Here is a 24,049-nt window from a genome sequence, read left to right as displayed (position 1 = left end):
AGCCACTCCTTCACCAATGAAAGCACAGTTATCCAGTACATAAAATGGTGCTCTTTCACTTTCATTCAATGGTCTAGATTTTACTTCAGGAAAATATTTCGTTAACCTTTTTGCTTATGCATTACATTAGAAGTATGAAACCGGAAATATAATGTTGAAAACATGTCTATTTTGGTCATTTATTAGATATCAATTTTTATTGCATTATTCGATAATTTATCAAATACCTATGGGGGAAAAATTAGTAAAAAAAATTTAAATAGTATTTTTCCTGGAAATAATTACCAAAAACGATTGGCTGATCTCATTGGCAAACGGGATGTGTGAAGTAGGCGGGCAGTAGCTGATGACGTAGTGACAACGTAAGCCACTCCTTCACCAATGAAAGCACAGTTATCCAGTACATAAAATGGTGCTCTTTCACTTTCATTCAATGGTCTAGATTTTACTTCAGGAAAATATTTCGTTAACCTTTTTGCTTATGCATTACATTAGAAGTATGAAACCGGAAATATAATGTTGAAAACATGTCTATTTTGGTCATTTTTTAGATATCAATTTTTATTGCATTATTCGATAGTTTATCAAATACCTATGGGGGAAAAATTAGTAAAAAAAATTTAAATAGTATTTTTCCTAGAAATAATTACCAAAAACGATTGACTGATCTCATTGGCGAATGGGATGTGTGAGTAGGCGGAATGTAGCTGATGACGTAGTGACAACGTAAGCCACTCCTTCACCAATGAAAGCACAGTTATCCAGTACGTAAAATGGTGCTCTTCCACTTTCATTCAATGATCTAGATTTTAATTTCTTTTATTTCAGGCAAATATTTCGTTAACCTTTTTGCTTTTGCATTACATTAGAAGTGTGAAACAGGAAATATAATGTATAAAACATGTCTATTTTAGTCATTTTTTAGATATCAATTTTTATTGCATTATTCGATAATTTATCAAATACCTATGGGGGAAAAATTATTAAAAAAAAATTAAATAGTATTTTTCCTAGAAATAATTACCAAAAACGATTAGCTAATCTCATTGGCAAACGGGATGTGTGTAGTAGGCGGGCTATAGCTGATGACGAAGTGACACCGTAAGCCACTCCCACACCAATCAAAGCACAGTTATCCAGTACATAAAATGGTACTCTTTCACTTTCATTCAATGATCTAGATTTTAATTTCTTTTACTTCAGGAAAATATTTCGTTAACCTTTTTGCTTATGCATTACATTAGAAGTGTGAAACAGGAAATATAATGTATAAAACATGTTTATTTTAGTCATTTTTTAGATTTCAATTTTTATTGCATTATTCGATAATTTATCAAATACCTATGGGGGAAAAATTAGTAAAAAAAATTTAAATAGTATTTTTCCTGGAAATAATTACCAAAAACGATTGGCTGATCTCATTGGCAAACGGGATGTGTGAAGTAGGCGGGCAGTAGCTGATGACGTAGTGACAACGTAAGCCACTCCTTCACCAATCAAAGCACAGTTATCCAGTACATAAAATGGTGCTCTTCCACTTTCATTCAATGATCTAGATTTTACTTTCTTTTACTTCAGGAAAATATTTCGTTAACCTTTTTGCTTTTGCATTACATTAGAAGTGTGAAACAGGAAATATAATGTATAAAACATGTCTATTTTGGTCATTTATTAGATATCAATTTTTATTGCATTATTCGATAGTTTATCAAATACCTATGGGGGAAAAATTAGTAAAAAAAATTTAAATAGTATTTTTCCTAGAAATAATTACCATAAACGATTGACTGATCTCATTGGCGAATGGGATGTGTGAGTAGGCGGAATGTAGCTGATGACGAAGTGACACCGTAAGCCACTCCCACACCAATCAAAGCACAGTTATCCAGTACATAAAATGGTGCTCTTTCACTTTCATTCAATGATCTAGATTTTACTTTCTTTTACTTCAGGCAAATATTTCGTTAACCTTTTTGCTTATGCATTACATTAGAAGTATGAAACCGGAAATATAATGTTGAAAACATGTCTATTTTGGTCATTTATTAGATATCAATTTTTATTGCATTATTCGATAGTTTATCAAATACCTATGGGGGAAAAATTAGTAAAAAAAAATTAAATAGTATTTTTCCTAGAAATAATTACCAAAAACGATTAGCTAATCTCATTGGCAAACGGGATGTGTGAAGTAGGCGGGCAGTAGCTGATGACGTAGTGACAACGTAAGCCACTCCTTCACCAATGAAAGCACAGTTATCCAGTACATAAAATGGTGCTCTTTCACTTTCATTCAATGGTCTAGATTTTACTTCAGGAAAATATTTCGTTAACCTTTTTGCTTATGCATTACATTAGAAGTATGAAACCGGAAATATAATGTTGAAAACATGTCTATTTTGGTCATTTATTAGATATCAATTTTTATTGCATTATTCGATAATTTATCAAATACCTATGGGGGAAAAATTAGTAAAAAAAATTTAAATAGTATTTTTCCTAGAAATAATTACCAAAAACTATTGACTGATCTCATTGGCAAACGGGATGTGTGAAGTAGGCGGGCAGTAGCTGATGACGTAGTGACAACGTAAGCCACTCCTTCACCAATGAAAGCACAGTTATCCAGTACATAAAATGGTGCTCTTTCACTTTCATTCAATGATCTAGATTTTACTTTCTTTTACTTCAGGAAAATATTTCGTCAACCTTTTTGCTTATGCATTACATTAGAAGGATGAAATCGGAAATTTAATAAAAGTGTTCTAGATCAATTATTGTACGGAACTCATACGATCAAGATTATTATGAATGTGAAGACTGCATGAATACGTACAGCTCATTCATTAATAAAAGTAAGAACTCCATAAATATTGTTACAGCTTATCCATTCATTAATAATAGTGTTCTAGATTAATTATTGAACGGAACTCATACGATCAAGATTATTATGAATGTATCATGAATACGAGTACGTACAGCTCATTCATTAATAAAAGTAATATTTCCATAAATATTGTTACAGCCTATCCATTCATTAATGACAGTGGTTTAGATCAATCATTGAACGGAACTGATGACTAATTAATCAATAATGAGTCATATCCAACCAGATTCAGCTCCCAATTCACAAGAGCCAACTCACACCGGAGACCAGGAGTACATTGAAGTGTTAATCGGCTCCCTAAAACTCAATTTAGAACCTTTTGCGGGAAAATTTTTTTAACCTTCCGGCTCATGTACCCCGGACGTAAAGGATGGATTCTGCTTCGCTGATCTGATAACTAAGGCAACTGAGGAGATGCCTTTATATACTTAGCCTGACCCCCTTACGTTCCTACCACATTTGGGGGAATTCTTATTTTAAGAAAGTCGTTTTCTTTGTCCTACTAATTTCCTGGATTTCCTTATTTTCAATGTTGAAAAAAAAAAATAATCTTAGCCAATAATCTTCCAGCATTTTCCCATCTTTTTAATAAATGATTTATGAGAGAGATAATATCTTTTATTTAAATCTTATTTTCAATTTTCATAATTCATCTTTTTCTTGAATTAACGTAATGAAAATTCGATTATCTCAGAATGAGCTAGATAATATTTTAATTCAATTTCCACGAAGAATTTCCCAGCTAATGTATCGCCTAACCAGGGAGACTCTTTCTAAATCATTTATTTCGAATCATTAAAGACGAAGGTAGCGCCAACTACGTAAAAAGAGGAAGTGGAACTTGGCTTGCATGCAGGTATCCCCGCCTATAGCTGCAACTAATACTAGCAGTACTTACAAAATAAAAAAAAAAAAGGCTTCCTCTAATTAGGTTCAGCATACCCACAAGCTAAACCCCAGCTCACCACCCGTGCAGTACACTAGAAACACTGGGCTCAGCTTCACACCCAAAGTGGCATTGAAGAAGTTAATGAGCCGCCGTAAAGTACCACTGAACTACTCACTGAATATATATTTTGTACTTACTTCAATATGATACACCATATGGGAAACACATGTTCAAGGTCAAAAATGATTGTATTTTTAAAATAAAAGTTTGTACAAAAAATTAAATAAAAGACAAATTGATAACGATGAAGGAATAACGATGGACAGTTGAAACGTAACGATAATAATGTTATTAAAGTGAGCACGTTTTGTTAATATTTACTCAACTGCATTACACAAATCTTAATTGAAAAATTAATCAAAGTAAATGATAATAATGAAGTATTCATGAAATGTTAGATTCTAGATAATTTCTGAAACTTTCTCTACAATTTGGTAAAAAAATTACAAAAATCTGAATAATACAAAGAGAGATAAGTATGACCTTCTATATCTCATTAACTATAATGATTGAAAGAATGCGAACTGTACCATTTATACAGCTTACTATTCTCAACATTTTGGTAAAGAAATCACTGTTTTATCGTAACTATTTTGAGAGATATGAAGGTTTGAAGTTTGAACGTATTTGGAAAACATGAAAATTTGACCTTCCATACCTCATTAACTATTATCACTAACACAATGCGATTTATACCATTTATACAGCTTACTATTCTCTACATTTTGTTAAAGAAATCACTGTTTTATCGTAACTATTTAGAGAGATATGAAGGTTTAAAATTTGATCGTATTTGAAAAACATGAAAATTTGACCTTCCATATCTCGTTAACTATTAACACTAAAACCATGCGATTTATACCATTTATACAGCTTACTATTCTCTACATTTTGGTAAAGAAATCATTGTTTTATCGTAACTATTTAGAGAGATATGAAGGTTTGAAATTTAAACGTCTTTGTAAAACATGAAAACTTAACCTTCCATATCTCATTAACTATTAACACTAAAACCATGCGATTTATACCATTTATACAGCTTACTATTCTCTACATTTTGGTAAAGAAATCATTGTTTTATCGTAACTATTTAGAGAGATATGAAGGTTTGAAATTTAAACGTCTTTGTAAAACATGAAAATTTAACCTTCCATATCTCATTAACTATTATAACTAAAACAATGCGATTTATACCATTTATTCAGCTTACTATTCTCTACATTTTGGTAAAGAAATCACTGTTTCATCGTAACTATTTAGAGAGATATGAAGGTTTAAAATTTGATCGTATTTGAAAAACATGAAAATTTGACCTTCCATATCTCATTAACTATTAACACTAAAACAATGCGATTTATACCATTTATACAACGTACAATTCTCTACATTTTGGTAAAGAAATCACTGTTTTCTCATAACTATTTAAAGAAATATGTAGGTTTGAAAATTGAACGTAATTGGAAAACACGAAAATTTAAACATGCATATCTCATTAACTATTATCACTAAAACAATGCGATTTATACCATTTATACAGCTTACTATTCTCCAAATTTTGGTAAAGAAATCACTGTTTTATCGTAACTATTTAGAGAGATATGAAGGTTTGAAATTTTAACGTATTTGAAAAACTTGAAAATTTAACCTTCCATATCTCATTAACTATTATCACTAAAAGAATGCGATAATACCATTTATACAGATTACTATTCTCTACATTTTGGTAAAGAAATCACTGTTTTATCGTTACTATTTAGAGAGCAATGAAGGTTTGAAATTTGAACGTATTTGAAAAACATGAAAATTTGACCTTCCATATCTCATTAACTATAATCACTAAAACCATGCGATTTATACCATTTATACTGCTTACTATTCTCTACATTTTGGTAAAGAAATCACTGTTTTATCGTAACTTTTTCGAGAGATATGAAAGTTTGAAATTTGAACGTATTTGAAAAACATGAAAATTTAACCTTCTATATCCCATTAACTATTATCAGTAAAAGAATGCGATTTATACCATTTATACAGCTTACTATTCTCTACATTTTGGTGAAGAAATCACTGTTTTATCGTAACTATTTAGAGAGATATGAAGGTTTGAAATTTGAACGTATTTGAAAAACATGAAAATTTGACCTTCCATATCTCATTAACTATAATCACTAAAACCATGCGATTTATACCATTTATACTGCTTACTATTCTCTACATTTTGGTAAAGAAATCACTGTTTTATCGTAACTTTTTCGAGAGATATGAAAGTTTGAAATTTGAACGTATTTGAAAAACATGAAAATTTAACCTTCTATATCCCATTAACTATTATCAGTAAAAGAATGCGATTTATACCATTTATACAGCTTACTATTCTCTACATTTTGGTGAAGAAATCACTGTTTTATCGTAACTATTTAGAGAGATATGAAGGTTTGAAATTTGAACGTATTTGAAAAACATGAAAATTTGACCTTCCATATCTCATTAACTATTATCACTAAAACCATGCGATTTATACCATTTATACTGCTTACTATTTACTACATTTTGGTAAAGAAATCACTGTTTTATCGTAAATTTTTAGAGAGATATGAAGGTTTGAAATTTGAACGTATTTGAAAAACATGAAAATTTGACCTTCCATATCTCATTAACTATTAACACTAAAACAATGCGATTTATACCATTTATACAGCTTACTATTCTCTACATTTTGGTAAAGAAATCACTGTTTTATCGTAACTATTTAGAGAGATATGAAGGTTTGAAATTTGAACGTATTTGAAAAACATGAAAATTTGACGTTCCATATCTCATTAACTATTCTCACTAAAACTATGCGATTTATACCATTTATACAGCTTACTATTCTCTACATTTTGGTAAAGAAATCACGGTTTTATCGTAACTATTTTGAGAGATATGAAGGTTTGAAGTTTGAACGTATTTGAAAACATGAAAATTTGAACATCTATATCTCATTAACTATTGTTACTAAAACAATGCGATTTATACTAATTATACAGCTTAATATTCTCTACATTATGGTAAAGAAATCACTGCTTTATCGTAACTATTTAGAGAGATATAAAGGTTTGAAATTTGAACGTATTTGAAAAACATGAAAATTTGACCTCCCATATCTCATTTACTATTATCACTAAAACAATGCGATTTATATCATTTATACAGCTTACTATTCTCTACATTTTGGTGAAGAAATCACTGTTTTATCGTAACTATCTAGAGAGATATGAAGGTTTGAAATTTGAACGTATTTGAAAAACATGAAAATTTGACCTTCCATATCTCATTAACTATTATCACTAAAACCATGCGATTTATACCATTTATACAGCATACTACTCTCTACATTTTGGTGAAGAAATCACTGTTTTATCGTAACTATTTAGAGAGATATGAAGGTTTGAAATTTGAACGTATTTGAAAAACATGAAAATTTGACCTTCCATATCTCATTAACTATTATCACTAAAACCATGCGATTTATACCATTTATACTGCTTACTATTCTCTACATTTTGGTAAAGAAATCACTGTTTTATCGTAAATTTTTAGAGAGATATGAAGGTTTGAAATTTGAACGTATTTGAAAAACATGAAAATTTGACCTTCCATATCTCATTAACTATTAACACTAAAACAATGCGATTTATACCATTTATACAACTTACAATTCTCTACATTTTGGTAAAGAAATCACTGTTTTGTCGTAACTTTTTAGAGAGATATTAAGGTTTGAAATTTGAACGTATTTGAAAAACATGAAAATTTAACCTTCCATATCTCATTAACTATTATCACTAAAAGAATGCGATTTATACCATTTATACAGCATATTATTCTCTACATTTTGGTAAAGAAATCACTGTTTTATCGTAAATTTTTAGAGAGATATGAAGGTTTGAAATTTGAACGTATTTGAAAAACATGCAAATTTAACCTTCTATATCCCATTAACTATTATCACTAAAACCATGCGATTTATACCATTTATGCAGCTTACTATTCTCTACATTTTGGTAAAGAAATCACTGTTTTATCGTAACTATTTAGAGAGATATGAAGGTTTGATGTTTGAACGTATTTGGAAAACATGAAAATTTGACCTTCTATATCTCATTAAATATTATTACTAAAACAATGCGACTTATAATATTTATACAGCATACTATTCTCTACATTTTGGTAAAGAAATCACTGCTTTATCGTAACTATTTAGTGAGATATGAAGGTTTGAAATTTGAACGTATTTGAAAAACATGAAAATTTAACATTCCATATCTCATTAACTATTATCACTAAAAGAATGCGATTTATACCATTTTTACAGCTTACTATTCTCTACATTTTGGTAAAGAAATCACTGTTTTATCGTATTTATTTAGAGAGATATGAAGGTTTGAAATTTGTACGTATTTGAAAAACATGAAAATTTGACCTTCTATATCTCATTAACTATTATCACTAAAACCATGCGATTTATACCATTTATGCAGCTTACTATTCTCTACATTTTGGTAAAGAAATCACTGTTTTATCGTAACTTTTTCGAGAGATATGAAAGTTTGAAATTTGAACGTATTTGAAAAACATGAAAATTTAACCTTCTATATCCCATTAACTATTATCAGTAAAAGAATGCGATTTATACCATTTATACAGCTTACTATTCTCTACATTTTGGTAAAGAAATCACTGTTTTATCGTAACTATTTAGAGAGATATGAAGGTTTGAAATTTGAATGTATTTGAAAAACATGAAAATTTGACGTTCCATATCTCATTAACTATTCTCACTAAAACTAGGCGATTTATACCATTTATACAGCTTACTATTCTCTACATTTTGGTAAAGAAATCACTGTTTTATCGTAACTATTTTGAGAGATATGAAGGTTTGAAGTTTGAACGTATTTGGAAAACATGAAAATTTGACCATCTATATCTCATTAACTATTGTTACTAAAACAAAGCGATTTATACTAATTATACAGCTTAATATTCTCTACATTATGGTAAAGAAATCACTGCTTTATCGTAACTATTTAGAGAGATATAAAGGTTTGAAATTTGAACGTATTTGAAAAACATGAAAATTTGACCTTCTATATCTCATTTACTATTATCACTAAAACAATGCGATTTATATCATTTATACAGCTTACTATTCTCTACATTTTGGTGAAGAAATCACTGTTTTATCGTAACTATTTAGAGAGATATGAAGGTTTGAAATTTGAACGTATTTGAAAAACATGAAAATTTGACCTTCCATATCTCATTTACTATTATCACTAAAACAATGCGATTTATGTCATTTATACAGCTTACTATTCTCTACATTTTGGTGAAGAAATCACTGTTTTATCGTAACTATTTAGAGAGATATGAAGGTTTGAAATTTGAACGTATTTGAAAAACATTAAAATTTGACCTTCCATATCTCATTAACTATAATCACTAAAACCATGCGATTTATACCATTTATACTGCTTACTATTCTCTACATTTTGGTAAAGAAATCACTGTTTTATCGTAACTATTTAGAGAGATATGAAGGTTTGAAGATTGAACTTATTTGGAAAACATGAAAATTTGACCTTCTATATCTCATTAACTATTATTACTAAAACAATGCGACTTATAATATTTATACAGCTTACTATTCTCTACATTTTGGTAAAGAAATCACTGCTTTATCGTAACTATTTAGAGAGATATGAAGGTTTGAAATTTGAACGTATTTGAAAAACATGAAAATTTGACCTTCCATATCTCATTAACTATTAACACTAAAACAATGCGATTTATACCATTTATACAACGTACAATTCTCTACATTTTGGTAAAGAAATCACTGTTTTGTCGTAACTTTTTAGAGAGATATGAAGGTTTGAAATTTGAACGTATTTGAAAAACATGATAATTTAACATTCCATATCTGATTAACTATTATCACTAAAAGAATGCGATTTACACCATTTATACAGCTTACTATTCTCTACATTTTGGTAAAGAAATCACTGTTTTATCGTAACTATTTAGAGAGATATGAAGGTTTGAAATTTGTACGTATTTGAAAAACATTAAAATTTGACCTTCTATATCTCATTAATTATTATCACTAAAACCATGCGATTTATACCATTTATACAGCTTACTATTCTCTACATTTTGGTAAAGAAATCACTGTTTTATCGTAACTTTTTAGAGAGATATAAAGGTTTGAAATTTGAACGTATTTGAAAAACATGAAAATTTAACCTTCCATATCTCATTAACTATTATCACTAAAAGAATGCGATTTATACCATTTATACAGCTTACTATTCTCTACATTTTGGTAAAGAAATCACTGTTTTATCGTAAATATTTAGAGAGATATGAAGGTTTGAAATTTGAACGTATTTGAAAAACATGAAAATTTAACCTTCTATATCCCATTAACTATTATCACTAAAACCATGCGATTTATTTCATTTATGCAGCTTACTATTCTCTACATTTTGGTAAAGAAATCACTGTTTTATCGTAACTATTTAGAGAGATATGAAGGTTTGATGTTTGAACGTATTTGGAAAACATGAAAATTTGACCTTCTATATCTCATTAACTATTATTACTAAAACAATGCGACTTATAATATTTATACAGCATACTATTCTCTACATTTTGGTAAAGAAATCACTGCTTTATCGTAACTATTTAGAGAGATATGAAGGATTGAAATTTGAACGTATTTGAAAAACATGAAAATTTGACCTTCCATATCTCATTAACTGTTATCACTAAAACAATGCGATTTATACCATTTATACAGCTTACTATTCTCTACATTTTGGTAAAGAAATCACTGTTTCATCGTAACTATTTAGAGAGATATGAAGGTTTAAAATTTGATCGTATTTGAAAAACATGAAAATTTGACCTTCCATATCTCGTTAACTATTAACACTAAAACCATACCATTTATACAGCTTACTATTCTCTACATTTTGGAAGAGATATCAATGTTTTATCGTAACTATGTAGAGAGATATGAAGGTTTGAAATTTGAACGTATTTGGAAAACACGAAAATTTAAACATGCATATCTCATTAACTATTATCACTAAAACAATGCGATTTATACCATTTATACAGCTTACTATTCTCCAAATTTTGGTAAAGAAATCACTGTATTATCGTAACTATTTAGAGAGATATGAAGGTTTGAAGTTTGAACGTATTTGGAAAACATGAAAATTTGACCTTCTATATCTCATTAACTATTATTACTAAAACAATGCGACTTATAATATTTATACAGCATACTATTCTCTACATTTTGGTAAAGAAATCACTGCTTTATCGTAACTATTTAGAGAGATATGAAGGATAGAAATTTGAACGTATTTGAAAAACTTGAAAATTTGACCTTCCATATCTCATTAACTATTAACACTAAAACAATGCGATCTATACCATTTATACTACGTACAATTCTCTACATTTTGGTAAAGAAATCACTGTTTTGTCGTAACTTTTTAGAGAGATATGAAGGTTTAAAATTTGAACGTATTTGAAAAACATGAAAATTTAACCTTCTGTATCCCATTAACTATTATCAGTAAAAGAATGCGATTTATACCATTTATAAAGCTTACCATTCTCTACAACTTGGTAAAGAAATCAATGTTTTCTCATAACTATTTAAAGAAATATGTAGGTTTGAAATTTGAACGTATTTGAAAAACATGAAAATTTGACCTCCCATAACTCATTAACTATTATCACTAAAACAATGCGATTTATACCATTTATACAGCTTACTATTCTCTACATTTTGGTAAAGAAATCACTGTTTCATCGTAACTATTTAGAGAGATATGAAGGTTTAAAATATGATCGTATTTGAAAAACATGAAAATTTGACCTTCCATATCTCGTTAACTATTAACACTAAAACCATACCATTTATACAGCTTACTATTCTCTACATTTTGGAAGAGATATCACTGTTTTATCGTAACTATGTAGAGAGATATGAAGGTTTGAAATTTGAACGTATTTGGAAAACACGAAAATTTAAACATGCATATCTCATTAACTATTATCACTAAAACAATGCGATTTATACCATTTATACAGCTTACTATTCTCCAAATTTTGGTAAAGAAATCACTGTTTTATCGTAACTCTTTAGAGAGATATGAAGGTTTGAAATTTGAACGTATTTGGAAAACATGAAAATTTGACCTTCCATATCTCATTAACTATTATTACTAGAACAATGCGATTTATAATATTTATACAGCTTACTATTCTCTACATTTTGGTAAAGAAATCACTATTTTATCATGAAAACATGAAAATTTGACCTTCCATATCTCATTAACTATTAACACTTAAACAATGCGATTTATACCATTTATACAACGTACTATTCTCTACATTTTGGTAAAGAAATCACTGCTTTATCGTAACTATTTAGAGAGATATGAAGGATAGAAATTTGAACGTATTTGAAAAACATGAAAATTTGACCTTCCATATCTCATTAACTATTAACACTAAAACAATGCGATCTATACCATTTATACTACGTACAATTCTCTACATTTTGGTAAAGAAATCACTGTTTTGTCGTAACTTTTTAGAGAGATATGAAGGTTTGAAATTTGAACGTATTTGAAAAACATGAAAATTTAACCTTCTATATCCCATTAACTATTATCAGTAAAAGAATGCGATTTATACCATTTATAAAGCTTACCATTCTCTACAATTTGGTAAAGAAATCAATGTTTTCTCATAACTATTTAAAGAAATATGTAGGTTTGAAATTTGAACGTATTTGAAAAACATGAAAATTTGACCTCCCATAACTCATTAACTATTATCACTAAAACAATGCGATTTATACCATTTATACAGCTTACTGTTCTCTAAATTTTGGTAAAGAAATCACTGTTTCATCGTAACTATTTAGAGAGATATGAAGGTTTAAAATTTGATCGTATTTGAAAAACATGAAAATTTGACCTTCCATATCTCGTTAACTATTAACACTAAAACCATACCATTTATACAGCTTACTATTCTCTACATTTTGGAAGAGATATCACTGTTTTATCGTAACTATGTAGAGAGATATGAAGGTTTGAAATTTGAACGTATTTGGAAAACACGAAAATTTAAACATGCATATCTCATTAACTATTATCACTAAAACAATGCGATTTATACCATTTATACAACGTACAATTCTCTACATTTTGGTAAAGAAATCACTGTTTTGTCGTAACTATTTAGAGAGATATGAAGGTTTGAAATTTGAACGTATTTGAAAAACATGAAAATTTGACCTTCCATATCTCATTTACTATTATCACTAAAACAATGCGATTTATATCATTTATACAGCTTACTATTCTCTACATTTTGGTGAAGAAATCACTGTTTTATCGTAACTATTTAGAGAGATATGAAGGTTTGAAATTTGTACGTATTTGAAAAACATGAAAATTTGACCTTCCATATCTCATTAACTATTATCACTAAAACCATGCGATTTATACCATTTATACAGCTTACTACTCTCTACATTTTGGTAAAGAAATCACTGTTTTATCGTAACTATTTAGAGAAATATGAAGGTTTGAAATTTGAACGTATTTGAAAAACATGAAAATTTGACCTTCCATATCTCATTTACTATTATCACTAAAACAATGCGATTTATACCATTTATACAGCTTACTATTCTCTACATTTTGGTAAAGAAATCACTGTTTTATCGTAACTATTTAGAGAGATATGAAGGTTTGAAATTTGTACGTATTTGAAAAACATGAAAATTTGACCTTCCATATCTCATTAACTATTAACACTAAAACAATGCGATTTATACCATTTATACAACGTACAATTCTCTACATTTTGGTAAAGAAATCACTGTTTTGTCGTAACTTTTTAGAGAGATATGAAGGTTCGAAATTTGAACGTATTTGAAAAACATGATAATTTAACATTATATATCTAATTAACTATTATCACTAAAAGAATGCGATTTATACCATTTATACTGCTTACTATTCTCTACATTTTGGTAAAGAAATCACTGTTTTATCGTAAATTTTTAGAGAGATATGAAGGTTTGAAATTTGAACGTATTTGAAAAACATGAAAATTTAACCTTCTATATCCCATTAACTATCATCACTATAACCATGCGATTTATACCATTTATACAGCTTACTATTCTCTACATTTTGGTAAAGAAATCACTGCTTTATCGTAACTATTTAGAGAGATATGAGGGTTGAAATTTGAACGTATTTGAAAAACATGAAAATTTGACCATCCATATCTCATTAACTATTAACACTAAAACAATGCGATTTATACCATTTATACAACGTACAATTCTCTACATTTTGGTAAAGAAATCACTGTTTTGTCGTAACTTTTTAGAGAGATATGAAGGTTTGAAATTTGAACGTATTTGAAAAACATGATAATTTAACATTTCATATCTCATTAACTATTATCACTAAAAGAATGCGATTTATACCATTTATACAGCTTACTATTCTCTACATTTTGGTAAAGAAATCACTGTTTTATCGTAACTATTTAGAAATATGAAGGTTTGAAATTTGTACGTATTTGAAAAACATGAAAATTTGACCTTCCATATCTCATTAACTATTAACACTAAAACAATGCGATTTTTACCATTTATACAACGTACACTTCTCTACATTTTGATAAAGAAATCACTGTTTTGTCGTAACTTTTTAGAGAGATATGAAGGTTCGAAATTTGAACGTATTTGAAAAACATGATAATTTAACATTATATATCTAATTAACTATTATCACTAAAAGAATGCGATTTATATCATTTATACAGCTTACTATTCTCTACATTTTGGTAAAGAAATCACTGTTTTATCGTAACTATTTTGAGAGATATGAAGGTTTGAAATTTGAACGTATTTGAAAAACATGAAAATTTGACCTTCCATATCTCATTTACTATTATCACTAAAACAATGCGATTTATATCATTTATACAGCTTACTATTCTCTACATTTTGGTGAAGAAATCACTGTTTTATCGTAACTATTTAGAGAGATATGAAGGTTTGAAATTTGAACGTATTTGAAAAACATGAAAATTTGACCTTCCATATCTCATTAACTATAATCACTAAAACCATGCGATTTATACCATTTATACTGCTTACTATTCTCTACATTTTGGTAAAGAAATCACTGTTTTATCGTAAATTTTTAAAGAGATATGAAGGTTTGAAATTTGAACGTATTTGAAAAACATGAAAATTTAACCTTCTATATCCCATTAACTATTATCACTATAACCATGCGATTTATACCATTTATACAGCTTACTATTCTCTACATTTTGGTAAAGAAATCACTGTTTTATCGTAACTATTTAGAGAGATATGAAGGTTTGAAATTTGTACGTATTTGAAAAACATGAAAATTTGACCTTCCATATCTCATTAACTATTAACACTAAAACAATGCGATTTATACCATTTATACAACATACAATTCTCTACATTTTGGTAAAGAAATCACTGTTTTGTCGTAACTTTTTAGAGAGATATGAAGGTTCGAAATTTGAACGTATTTGAAAAACATGATAATTTAACATTATATATCTAATTAACTATTATCACTAAAACAATGCGATTTATATCATTTATACAGCTTACTATTCTCTACATTTTGGTGAAGAAGTCACTGTTTTATCGTAACTATTTAGAGAGATATGAAAGTTTGAAATTTGAACGTATTTGAAAAACATGAAAATTTGACCTCCCATATCTCATTTACTATTATCACTAAAACAATGCGATTTATATCATTTATACAGCTTACTATTCTCTACATTTTGGTGAAGAAATCACTGTTTTATCGTAACTTTTTAGAGAGATATGAAGGTTTGAAATTTGAACGTATTTGAAAAACATGATAATTTAACATTTCATATCTCATTAACTATTATCACTAAAAGAATGCGATTTATACCATTTATACAGCTTACTATTCTCTACATTTTGGTAAAGAAATCACTGTTTTATCGTAACTATTTAGAGAGATATGAAGGTTTGAAATTTGTACGTATTTGAAAAACATGAAAATTTGACCTTCCATATCTCATTAACTATTAACACTAAAACAATGCGATTTTTACCATTTATACAACGTACACTTCTCTACATTTTGATAAAGAAATCACTGTTTTGTCGTAACTTTTTAGAGAGATATGAAGGTTCGAAATTTGAACGTATTTGAAAAACATGATAATTTAACATTATATATCTAATTAACTATTATCACTAAAAGAATGCGATTTATATCATTTATACAGCTTACTATTCTCTACATTTTGGTAAAGAAATCACTGTTTTATCGTAACTATTTTGAGAGATATGAAGGTTTGAAATTTGAACGTATTTGAAAAACATGAAAATTTGACCTTCCATATCTCATTTACTATTATCACTAAAACAATGCGATTTATATCATTTATACAGCTTACTATTCTCTACATTTTGGTGAAGAAATCACTGTTTTATCGTAACTATTTAGAGAGATATGAAGGTTTGAAATTTGAACGTATTTGAAAAACATGAAAATTTGACCTTCCATATCTCATTAACTATAATCACTAAAACCATGCGATTTATACCATTTATACTGCTTACTATTCTCTACATTTTGGTAAAGAAATCACTGTTTTATCGTAAATTTTTAAAGAGATATGAAGGTTTGAAATTTGAACGTATTTGAAAAACATGAAAATTTAACCTTCTATATCCCATTAACTATTATCACTATAACCATGCGATTTATACCATTTATACAGCTTACTATTCTCTACATTTTGGTAAAGAAATCACTGTTTTATCGTAACTATTTAGAGAGATATGAAGGTTTGAAATTTGTACGTATTTGAAAAACATGAAAATTTGACCTTCCATATCTCATTAACTATTAACACTAAAACAATGCGATTTATACCATTTATACAACATACAATTCTCTACATTTTGGTAAAGAAATCACTGTTTTGTCGTAACTTTTTAGAGAGATATGAAGGTTCGAAATTTGAACGTATTTGAAAAACATGATAATTTAACATTATATATCTAATTAACTATTATCACTAAAACAATGCGATTTATATCATTTATACAGCTTACTATTCTCTACATTTTGGTGAAGAAGTCACTGTTTTATCGTAACTATTTAGAGAGATATGAAAGTTTGAAATTTGAACGTATTTGAAAAACATGAAAATTTGACCTCCCATATCTCATTTACTATTATCACTAAAACAATGCGATTTATATCATTTATACAGCTTACTATTCTCTACATTTTGGTGAAGAAATCACTGTTTTATCGTAACTATTTAGAGAGATATGAAGGTTTGAAATTTGAACGTATTTGAAAAACATGAAAATTTGACCTTCCATATCTCATTAACTATTATCACTAAAACCATGCGATTTATACCATTTATACAGCTTACTACTCTCTACATTTTGGTGAAGAAATCACTGTTTTATCGTAACTATTTAGAGAGATATGAAGGTTTGAAATTTGAACGTATATGAAAAACATGAAAATTTAACCTTCCATATCTCATTAAATATTATCACTAAAACCATGCGATTTATACCATTTATACTGCTTACTATTCTCTACATTTTGGTAAGGAAATCACTGTTTTATCGTAAATTTTTAGAGAGATATGAAGGTTTGAAATTTGAACGTATTTGAAAAACATGAAAATTTGACCTTCCATATCTCATTAACTATTATCACTAAAACCATGCGATTTATACCATTTATACTGCTTACTATTCTCTACATTTTGGTAAGGAAATCACTGTTTTATCGTAAAGTTTTAGAGAGATATGAAGGTTTGAAATTTGAACGTATTTGAAAAACATGAAAATTTGACCTTCCATATCTCATTAACTATTATCACTAAAACCATGCGATTTATACCATTTATACTGCTTACTATTCTCTACATTTTGGTAAGGAAATCACTGTTTTATCGTAAATTTTTAGAGAGATATGAAGGTTTGAAATTTGAACGTATTTGAAAAACATGAAAATTTGACCTTCCATATCTCATTAACTATTAACACTAAAACAATGAGATTTATACCATTTATACAACTTACAATTCTCTACATTTTGGTAAAGAAATCACTGTTTTGACCGTAACTTTTTAGAGAGATATGAAGGTTTGAAATTTGAACGTATTTGAAAAACATGAAAATTTAACCTTCCATATCTCATTAACTATTATCACTAAAAGAATGCGATTTATACCATTTATACAGCTTACTATTCTCTACATTTTGGTAAAGAAATCACTGTTTTATCGTAAATTTTTAGAGAGATATGAAGGTTTGAAATTTGAACGTATTTGAAAAACATGAAAATTTAACCTTCTATATCCCATTAACTATTATCACTAAAACCATGCGATTTATACCATTTATGCAGCTTACTATTCTCTACATTTTGGTAAAGAAATCACTGTTTTATCGTAACTATTTAGAGAGATATGAAGGTTTGAGGTTTGAACGTATTTGGAAAACATGAAAATTTGACCTTCTATATCTCATTAAATATTATTACTAAAACAATGCGACTTATAATATTTATGCAGCATACTATTCTCTACATTTTGGTAAAGAAATCACTGCTTTATCGTAACTATTTAGTGAGATATGAAGGTTTGAAATTTGAACGTATTTGAAAAACATGAAAATTTAACCTTCTATATCCCATTAACTATTATCACTATAACCATGCGATTTATACCACTTATACAGCTTACTATTCTCTACATTTTGGTAAAGAAATCACTGCTTTATCGTAACTATTTAGAGAGATATGAAGGTTTGAAATTTGAACGTATTTGAAAAACATGAAAATTTGACCTTCCATATCTCATTTACTATTAACACTAAAAGAATGCGATTTATACCATTTATACAGCTTACTATTCTCTACATTTTGGTAAAGAAATCACTGTTTTATCGTAACTATTTAGAGAGATATGAAGGTTTGAAATTTGTACGTATTTGAAAAACATGAAAATTTGACCTTCCATATCTCATTAACTATTAACACTAAAACAATGCGATTTATACCATTTATACAACGTACAATTCTCTACATTTTGGTAAAGAAATCACTGTTTTGTCGTAACTTTTTAGAGAGATATGAAGGTTTGAAATTTGTACGTATTTGAAAAACATGAAAATTTGACCTTCCATATCTCATTAACTATTAACACTAAAACAATGCGATTTATACCATTTATACAACGTACAATTCTCTACATTTTGGTAAAGAAATCACTGTTTTGTCGTAACTTTTTAGAGAGATATGAAGGTTCGAAATTTGAACGTATTTGAAAAACATGATAATTTAACATTATATATCTAATTAACTATTACCACTAAAAGAATGCGATTTATACCATTTATACAGCTTACTATTCTCTACATTTTGGTAATGAAATCACTGTTTTATCGTAACTATTTAGAGAGATATGAAGGTTTGAAATTTGTAAGTATTTGAAAAACATGAAAATTTGACCTTCTATATCTCATTAACTATTATCACTAAAACCATGCGATTTATACCATTTATACAGCTTACTATTCTCTACATTTTGGTAAAGAAATCACTGTTTTATCGTAACTTTTTAGAGAGATATGAAGGTTTGAAATTTGAACGTATTTGGAAAACATGAAAATTTAACCTTCTATATCCCATTAACTATTATCAGTAAAAGAAAGCGATTTATACCATTTATACAGCTTACTATTCTCTACATTTTGGTAAAGAAATCACTGTTTTATCGTAACTATTTAGAGAGATATGAAGGTTTAAAATTTGAACGTATTTGAAAAACATGAAAATTTGACGTTCCATATCTCATTAACTATTCTCACTAAAACTATGCGATTTATACTAATTATACAGCTTAATATTCTCTACATTTTGGTAAAGAAATCACTGTTTTGTCGTAACTTTTTAGAGAGATATGAAGGTTTGAAATTTGTACGTATTTGAAAAACATGAAAATTTGACCTTCCATATCTCATTAACTATTAACACTAAAACAATGCGATTTATACCATTTATACAACGTACAATTCTCTACATTTTGGTAAAGAAATCACTGTTTTGTCGTAACTTTTTAGAGAGATATGAAGGTTCGAAATTTGAACGTATTTGAAAAACATGATAATTTAACATTATATATCTAATTAACTATTATCACTAAAAGAATGCGATTTATACCATTTATACAGCTTACTATTCTCTACATTTTGGTAATGAAATCACTGTTTTATCGTAACTATTTAGAGAGATATGAAGGTTTGAAATTTGTAAGTATTTGAAAAACATGAAAATTTGACCTTCTATATCTCATTAACTATTATCACTAAAACCATGCGATTTATACCATTTATACAGCTTACTATTCTCTACATTTTGGTAAAGAAATCACTGTTTTATCGTAACTTTTTAGAGAGATATGAAGGTTTGAAATTTGAACGTATTTGGAAAACATGAAAATTTGACCTTCTATATCTCATTAAATATTATTACTAAAACAATGCGACTTATAATATTTATGCAGCATACTATTTTCTACATTTTGGTAAAGAAATCACTGCTTTATCGTAACTATTTAGTGAGATATGAAGGTTTGAAATTTGAACGTATTTGAAAAACATGAAAATTTGACCTTCCATATCTCATTAACTATTAACACTAAAACAATGCGATTTATACCATTTATACAACGTACAATTCTCTACATTTTGGTAAAGAAATCACTGTTTTGTCGTAACTTTTTAGAGAGATATGAAGGTTTGAAATTTGTACGTATTTGAAAAACATGAAAATTTGACGTTCCATATCTCATTAACTATTAACACTAAAACAATGCGATTTATACCATTTATACAACGTACAATTCTCTACATTTTGGTAAAGAAATCACTGTTTTGTCGTAACTTTTTAGAGAGATATGAAGGTTCGAAATTTGAACGTATTTGAAAAACATGATAATTTAACATTATATATCTAATTAACTATTATCACTAAAAGAATGCGATTTATACCATTTATACAGCTTACTATTCTCTACATTTTGGTAATGAAATCACTGTTTTATCGTAACTATTTAGAGAGATATGAAGGTTTGAAATTTGTAAGTATTTGAAAAACATGAAAATTTGACCTTCTATATCTCATTAACTATTATCACTAAAACCATGCGATTTATACCATTTATACAGCTTACTATTCTCTACATTTTGGTAAAGAAATCACTGTTTTATCGTAACTTTTTAGAGAGATATGAAGGTTTGAAATTTGAACGTATTTGGAAAACATGAAAATTTAACCTTCTATATCCCATTAACTATTATCAGTAAAAGAAAGCGATTTATACCATTTATACAGCTTACTATTCTCTACATTTTGGTAAAGAAATCACTGTTTTATCGTAACTATTTAGAGAGATATGAAGGTTTGAAATTTGAACGTATTTGAAAAACATGAAAATTTGACGTTCCATATCTCATTAACTATTCTCACTAAAACTATGCGATTTATACTAATTATACAGCTTAATATTCTCTACATTATGGTAAAGAAATCACTGCTTTATCGTAACTATTTAGAGAGATATAAAGGTTTGAAATTTGAACGTATTTGAAAAACATGAAAATTTGACCTCCCATATCTCATTTACTATTATCACTAAAACAATGCGATTTATATCATTTATACAGCTTACTATTCTCTACATTTTGGTGAAGAAGTCACTGTTTTATCGTAACTATTTAGAGAGATATGAAGGTTTGAAATTTGAACGTATTTGGAAAACATGAAAATTTGACCTTCCATATCTCATTAACTATTATCACTAAAACCATGCGATTTATACCATTTATACAGCTTACTACTCTCTACATTTTGGTGAAGAAATCACTGTTTTATCGTAACTATTTAGAGAGATATGAAGGTTTGAAATTTGAACGTATTTGAAAAACATGAAAATTTGACCTTCCATATCTGATTAACTATTATCACTAAAACCATGCGATTTATACCATTTATACTGCTTACTATTCTCTACATTTTGGTAAAGAAATCACTGTTTTATCGTAAATTTTTAGAGAGATATGAAGGTTTGAAATTTGAACGTATTTGAAAAACATGAAAATTTGACCTTCCATATCTCATTACCTATTAACACTAAAACAATGAGATTTATACCATTTATACAACTTACAATTCTCTACATTTTGGTAAAGAAATCACTGTTTTGTCGTAACTTTTTAGAGAGATATGAAGGTTTGAAATTTGAACGTATTTGAAAAACATGAAAATTTAACCTTCTATATCCCATTAACTATTATCACTAAAACCATGCGATTTATACCATTTATGCAGCTTACTATTCTCTACATTTTGGTAAAGAAATCACTGTTTTATCGTAATTATTTAGAGAGATATGAAGGTTTGATGTTTGAACGTATTTGGAAAACATGAAAATTTGACCTTCTATATCTCATTAAATATTATTACTAAAACAATGCGACTTATAATATTTATACAGCATACTATTCTCTACATTTTGGTAAAGAAATCACTGCTTTATCGTAACTATTTAGTGAGATATGAAGGTTTGAAATTTGAACGTATTTGAAAAACATGAAAATTTAACCTTCTATATCCCATTAACTATTATCACTATAACCATGCGATTTATACCATTTATACAGCTTACTATTCTCTACATTTTGGTAAAGAAATCACTGCTTTATCGTAACTATTTAGAGAGATATGAAGGTTTGAAATTTGAACGTATTTGAAAAACATGATAATTTAACATTTCATATCTCATTAACTATTATCACTAAAAAAATGCGATTTATACCATTTATACAGCTTACTATTCTCTACATTTTGGTAAAGAAATCACTGTTTTATCGTAACTATTTAGAGAGATATGAAGGTTTGAAATTTGTACGTATTTGAAAAACATGAAAATTTGACCTTCCATATCTCATTAACTATTAACACTAAAACAATGCGATTTATACCATTTATACAACGTACAATTCTCTACATTTTGGTAAAGAAATCACTGTTTTGTCGTAACTTTTTAGAGAGATATGAAGGTTTGAAATTTGAACGTATTTGAAAAACATGATAATTTAACATTCCATATCTAATTAACTATTATCACTAAAGGAATGCGATTTATACCATTTATACAGCTTACTATTCTCTACATTTTGGTAATGAAATCACTGTTTTATCGTAACTATTTAGAGAGATATGAAGGTTTGAAATTTGTAAGTATTTGAAAAACATGAAAATTTGACCTTCTATATCTCATTAACTATTATCACTAAAACCATGCGATTTATACCATTTATACAGCTTACTATTCTCTACATTTTGGTAAAGAAATCACTGTTTTATCGTAACTTTTTAGAGAGATATGAAGGTTTGAAATTTGAACGTATTTGGAACACATGAAAATTTAACCTTCTATATCCCATTAACTATTATCAGTAAAAGAAAGCGATTTATACCATTTATACAGCTTACTATTCTCTACATTTTGGTAAAGAAATCACTGTTTTATCGTAACTATTTAGAGAGATATGAAGGTTTGAAATTTGAACGTATTTGAAAAACATGAAAATTTGACCTTCTATATCTCATTAACTATTATCACTAAAACCATGCGATTTATACCATTTATACAGCTTACTATTCTCTACATTTTGGTAAAGAAATCACTGTTTTATCGTAACTATTTAGAGAGATATGAAGGTTTGAAATTTGTACGTATTTGAAAAACATGAAAATTTGACCTTCCATATCTCATTAACTATTAACACTAAAACAATGCGATTTATACCATTTATACAACATACAATTCTCTACATTTTGGTAAAGAAATCACTGTTTTGTCGTAACTTTTTAGAGAGATATGAAGGTTCGAAATTTGAACGTATTTGAAAAACATGATAATTTAACATTATATATCTAATTAACTATTATCACTAAAACAATGCGATTTATATCATT

General features: G+C 27.9%; 2 protein-coding genes across 4 annotated transcripts in view; one reads left to right on the top strand and one right to left on the bottom strand.

The window, feature by feature from the left end:
- LOC141454853 (uncharacterized) overlaps positions 1 to 24,049 on the bottom strand; it is a 128,211-nt gene that overhangs the window by 54,002 nt on the left and 50,160 nt on the right. The gene's annotated exons all lie outside the window — the stretch shown is intronic.
- Positions 3,974 to 24,049, top strand: part of LOC141454892 (malate dehydrogenase, mitochondrial-like) — a 49,903-nt gene continuing 29,827 nt past the window's right edge. The window contains exon 1 of one of the 2 annotated variants that reach the window (XM_074129580.1): positions 3,974 to 4,132. In XM_074129580.1, coding sequence (XP_073985681.1) covers positions 4,122 to 4,132 — 11 coding nt within the window. In that variant the 5' untranslated portion in view covers positions 3,974 to 4,121. The remainder of the gene's footprint in view (positions 4,133 to 24,049) is intronic. The other variant, XM_074129579.1, reaches the window with a different exon arrangement.

The sequence above is a fragment of the Rhodnius prolixus genome, unplaced genomic scaffold (assembly GCF_049639745.1).
Source record: "Rhodnius prolixus isolate KJV_2025 unplaced genomic scaffold, Rpr scaffold_15, whole genome shotgun sequence".
Classification (NCBI taxonomy): Eukaryota; Metazoa; Arthropoda; class Insecta; order Hemiptera; family Reduviidae; genus Rhodnius; species Rhodnius prolixus.
Note: the sequence above shows the minus strand (reverse complement) of the source record. Positions and strands in the feature narration are given on the sequence as shown.